The following is a 5,745-nucleotide window of genomic DNA, read 5'->3' as shown; positions in this document are numbered from 1 at the left end:
CTCCATATCTTTAATTTAAGATTACAAAATTTATTTTTAAAATTTTTTTTCCTTATACATCTTGGTCAAAGTCAAAAGCAAATAAATAAATTAAATAAATTTCATATCAAATTAAAATTAATAAATAAATTTAAAACAAAGAGAGTAACAAACAAAATTACATTCAAACAGTCCATTTTTTTCCATATGATATTATCTCTACAACAAAGTAATAATGATAAATGAAAAAAGAGGAAAAGAATAATAATGAAAATTAGACTAAATTAGTTTTGTTCAAATCCACAAAATTAGTTGGAGAAGTTGAGTAAACAAGGGAGCGTGTTGACACGTGTCCCTTCCTCTAATTCTTAAGCTGTGTTTGGTAGAATTTCCTTGAAAGGGAAATTTTCATGCAAAATTTCTCTTTGTTCACGTTTTAGTACTCTTTTTTCATACTCAATTTTGCCCTTTTTCCTTCTTCTACCTTAAAATTTCCCAAATTTTCCATAATTGCCCCTATTAATTCCGTTCTCATCCCAGAATTAATAAGCACTCCTTTATAAGCGAACGCCACTTCTCTCTCTCTCACTCACTCACTCTTTCTTCGTTCTGTTTCTCTCCGTTTTAGTATCGCAAAAGCAAAAACACCAATTCCGAAACGAAACGCTTTTTTTCTTTTGAATTTTGTTGCCGGCGTCAATGGCGGTTCCTCCGACTGTCCTTGCAACGCCATCATCATTGTACGTTGGTGATCTTCACCACGATGTTTCCGATGGACAACTATTTGATTTTTTTTCAGAGTTTAAAAGCCTTGCTTCCGTTCGTGTCTGCCGTGATTCATCGACTGGACGTTCTCTCTGTTACGGCTACGTCAACTTTGTTTCTCCTCAGGATGGTATATCTCGTGTCAAATTTTTTTTCTTTCATGTATCTGCATTGATTGCTAGGGTCTGTGGTTGTGTATGTGTTGATTATATCGATTCAAATGCTGCTTCGATCGTTTGATCGGTTTTTTAAATTCGTTTGATTTTGATTTGCATGCTGAATTTTGTTCAGGATTTCAGGTTGATTGATTGATCAATCGGTAATTGAATTGAGTCTGATATATAAGTTTTGTCATGATTGATCAGTTGATAACTGAATGTACTTTGATATACGTGTTTCATATCATGATTGATCAATCGATGACTGAATGGACTCTGATATACAAGTTCTGTGTCGTGATTGATCAATCGATAAATTAATAGACTTGGATATACATGTTTTGTGTCATGATTGATCAATTGATAACTGAATGGAATCTGATATACAATTTTTGTGTTATGATTGATCAATTGATAACTGAATGGTATCTGATATACAATTTTTGTTTTCATGATTAATCAATCAAAAACTGAATAGGCTTGGATATATGAGTTTTGTGATTTGGAATTTTGTGTGTTTACGGACACCTCTGACCTCTCTAACTCAAGTTTTTTACTCTATTTGTCAAATCAGAAATTGATTGTATTTGCGTTGCGAATTCATGGTGATGTTTGGATGTTGTTTAAATGGATCAATAGAATAATCAGATTGTCTGAGAGTGAGAAAAAAATAGACAGTGACTGGTCGAATGTGATTTTTTTTTTAAAAAAAGATAAAAAAATTATTTCCTATTTCCTCAGGTATGATGTTGATTTTAATGTACTATTAAATGAGTTGTCTTCTGATCGGAGAAATATATAATATTAAATCTTGAGGATTTGACTATTTTTATTTGTGTGATTTTTCTGTTTCAAGTCACCTGATTTGATCTGTCACTGATGGTAGCTGTTATATGTTAGTTGGTGCTCTGTGATATGAAGAGTATATAGTTGTAGATCTTGAGATTTTATCAGTTATAACCAGAAGTTTATTGTTTTTTTTGCGGTATGAGTCGTCTTGGTAGTTTTCATTACAAGTTAGATCCTTTTTAACATTTAATGATCCCTTTTAGACCCTAGATGATTTCACTGGTTGGATGATCTTAGTGATTCCAAAATTAGGTCTTGTTAATAATTTTTGCTTAATTTTTTTTGGTCGCCTAGTTTCTTTGTCCTTTTAGAAAGTTGAGAATACTGTATCAATACAAACTTCATCAACTGTTGTTTAGTTACTTTTATTGGCTAGCAACTCGTATCATTCATGAAATGTTGTGGATTAGTGGATGTGATCTGACCTGCGATTTTGGAGTCCAAGCATGAGCTAACCTTTTCTGATTGTGTTCAATGTGTTATTAAGTTTTTTCACCGATTCATGAAAGTTGATTGGCTTGATTTTTGACTTGGAAAGCTTCTGTTTTTTTTTCTTCTGAAACCTATGAGCAGCTATACGTGCTATTGAGGTTAAAAACAACTCCACCCTCAATGGAAAGGTTATGAGGGTTAGTTGGTCTCTGCGTGACCCTGATGCGAGACGAAGTGGTAAAGGAAACGTGTTCATCAAGGTATCATCAAGCTTTGATTGAGTGAATAGTATTCAATTGGTTTGAGATCTTAACATGTTCTCTATTTTGATTTATATATCTAAATTGTAATTTTACAGAACATAAGTGATACAATTGACAATGCGAAGCTTCAAGAAATGTTTCAAAAGTTCGGAAATATCTTATCTTGTAAAATTGTCACTCATGAGGACGGAAAGAGTAAGGGATATGGCTTTGTCCAGTTTGGGTCGGAGGAGTCTGCCGATGCTGCTATTGAGAAGCTTAATGGGATCATGGCTGGAGACAAACAGATGTATGAGCATTTCCATATCCGTTGCAATCATCTAGCTTTCCATATTGCAATTATGATGACCTTAGATGAATTATTTGTTTTCTTTGTTTACATTTTTTTTAATTTTAGTCTACTTATTTATGATATCTTGCATTGATGGCATAGGTATGTTGGGAAGTTTGTCAAAAAAACTGACCGGGTTTTGCCCAATCCTGATGCTAAGTACACTAATTTGTACTTCAAGAACTTGGATGTTGACATCTCAGAGGAGTATCTTAGAGAAAAGTTCTCTGGGTTTGGGACGATAATTAGCCTTGTTATTGCTAAAGATGAGAGTGGAGCTCCAAAGGGTTTTGGATTTGTCAACTTTGACAATCCAGATGATGCTAGGAAAGCCGCAGAAGCAATGAATGGATCACCTGTTGGTAAGTCCTAGCTTTGTGATGTTGTTGTATTCTTAAATGTGATTGCAGCCATGCTATTTATAATTTTGTGCGGTGTAATATATTCATTAAATAGGCTCCAAGACCTTGTATGTAGCGAGAGCACAAAAGAAAGCAGAGCGCGAACAACTTCTGAAGTGCCTCTTTGAAGAGAGAAGGAGGGAACAGATACTGAAATATCAGGTACTCATTCTCATTTCCTTATAACTAAAAGAGAATTAATTATTTATGATCTGTTTATGAAAATACTTGAATTATCATGTCAGGGTTCAAATGTGTATGTCAAGAATATTGATGATGATGTCACTGAGTATGAGCTGCATCAACTGTTTAGCCAATGTGGCACAATTACTTCTGCGAAAGTTATGCAAGATGAGAAAGGTTTGAGCAAGGGTTTTGGATTTGTATGCTTCTCCACAGCAGAGGAGGCCTATAACGCTGTGAATACTTTTTATGGTGAGTCATACATTTTCAGTATGCTCCAGATCATAGTAGCATGCACCAAAAACTCTGATGCCGCATGTTTCAATGCTTTATTTCTTCTCTATTCGTTTACTAATTAATTTGGCTGAAATTTCTTTTCATTGTGTTCCTTAGTTCTGTGAAGTTTTGCGAACTTTTGACTAGTTTGATTTTACAAGAAGCCTAAATATATTCCAGTCATTTTGCAAGTAATTAGACAAATAGATAGACGAATCAGGCTAAGCCTGTGTATACTATTGGTCAAGTATATGTTTATGTGCTTATATCACACCATGTTTGCATGTACGTTGTCACCCAGTAAATGTGCTTCAATTTGGAAAGTCTATTTTCTCGCATATTTCCTCTTTTGTATTCTTCACCTACTCTTCAACATAAGGACAATTTCCATTCTTGAATTGAGTGATTTACATGCCATATGAGTAGTTAGATGCCATGATCTTTAAGTATCCAATTCATCATTAAGTGATTACACTGTATGATATGATACTTCTTTTTGTGAGATGTTTCACAGGATTTATGCTGCACCGAAAGCCGTTGTATGTGGCTATTGCTCAAAGGAAAGAGGAAAGACAGGCGCAGTTACAGCTACAACACGCACAACGACTCGCCGGGCTAACAGGAGCTTCAGCTATGTATCCTGGCGCATATCCTCCCATTTACTATCCAGGCCATGGTATTGTTCCTCAAGTACCAGCACGGCCTGGGCTGATGTATCAGTCTCTTGCTATGAGGCCAGGTTGGGGTACTAATGGGTTCACAAACACCCCCAGACCTAGCTATCAACCTGCTCCAGTTCCCATGGTTAGTCCCTGTAAAGAGTCATAGCACTTGGCCATCTATACTTTCTCCACTTCTTGGAGTTTTTTGTAGGGTCAATTGGGTTCATAATTGAACACACAAATTCTTTATCCTTTTAGAAGCAATTCCAGACATGTTAAATTGAATTGACATGCTTTTGTTTAGATTTATGGTGAAGGAGGTTACAGCTTGCATCTTATTTTTCAGATTCCTAATACTTATCGACCATATCGGCAGAACAGGGGAAGGATGAATGGATATATGCCAGCTTCAAATGTGACCAATGTGCAGCCATCAGGTCAACCAGCGGTGTCATCGAAAGATTCTCAGGTAGTTGAACCTCCATACCTATTTTACATAAATTGAAAATCTTGATGTCCAAATGTAAGTGAATTGGTTATACAACTGAGATTTTCAAAAGTTCCATCTTAGTTGGTTAGGTTTGAAAAGTGGTTTAGCTTCAAAAGTGGCCTAAGTATCACTAATACTCCCAAAAAAAATTCTTGCAGCGTGCTGGGCAGGTCAGATTTGCGCCGAATGGCCAGACTCGTGATGTGACCAGAGGATCTTTTGTATCAAATGCTGCTGGTTCTATGGCAGTTGGATCTGCTGCTGATGGTACTGAAATGCTGAGTACCTTGCTTGCTTCTGCTAATTCTGATCAGCAGAAACAGATACTTGGCGAGCGCCTTTATCCTCTTGTTGGTAAACATAAGGTGATTGATTTTCTTTCTTGCTTTCCTTTTTCTTTTATATTGGTCTTCTGACATCCAGAGAATTATCAAAACTATCTTATTAACTAACAAACTAACTAACGTATCATTTTTTCTGCAGCCTGAGCTTGCTTCCAAGATAACTGGAATGCTGTTGGAGATGGACAACGCTGAACTGCTATTACTGTTGGAGTCTCCAGAATCTCTGGCAGCCAAGGTGGAGGAAGCTGTCGAGGTGCTCAAGCTCTCTAACGCGAAAGTTTCCAGCCAAGAGTCACTTCAGCCAAGTTTTCTCTCTGCACCAGAAGTTGCAGTCAACTGACTGAGCAATGCTGCTGCTGACATATTTATCTTTAGCAAAGATAGATAGAAGTTACTAGAGGGTAAGAAGGGGGGGGGGTGTGGGGTGTAGTAGTTAAGGTTAGGTAGTAAAGTAAGCCTGGGTTGTCATACCATCTGGCGTGGCAACCCTACTAGACTCCTTGTCTGCATGGAGTCCATATCTTTCTGCTTTGTTACAATCTAGACTGTCTCTATTTACCTTCATTATGAGGGATTTATTAGAGTCTCTATATGACTTTATATTATAGACAG

General features: G+C 36.3%; 1 protein-coding gene across 1 annotated transcript; it reads left to right on the top strand.

The window, feature by feature from the left end:
- Nucleotides 1-639: 639 nt before the first annotated feature.
- LOC125865328 (polyadenylate-binding protein 7-like) lies at nt 640-5,537 on the top strand. The gene is made up of 10 exons (XM_049545530.1): nt 640-874; nt 2,325-2,443; nt 2,542-2,735; nt 2,880-3,139; nt 3,234-3,340; nt 3,424-3,613; nt 4,152-4,441; nt 4,646-4,768; nt 4,948-5,154; nt 5,273-5,537. Exons 1-10 carry the CDS (start codon nt 679-681, stop codon nt 5,471-5,473), a joined length of 1,887 nt encoding a protein of 628 aa, XP_049401487.1. The 5' UTR covers nt 640-678; the 3' UTR covers nt 5,474-5,537.
- The last annotated feature ends 208 nt before the right edge of the window (nt 5,538-5,745 follow it).

The sequence above is a fragment of the Solanum stenotomum genome, chromosome 5 (genome assembly GCF_019186545.1).
Source record: "Solanum stenotomum isolate F172 chromosome 5, ASM1918654v1, whole genome shotgun sequence".
NCBI classification, from domain to species: domain Eukaryota; kingdom Viridiplantae; phylum Streptophyta; class Magnoliopsida; order Solanales; family Solanaceae; genus Solanum; species Solanum stenotomum.
This window is presented reverse-complemented; position numbering and strand designations above follow the sequence as displayed.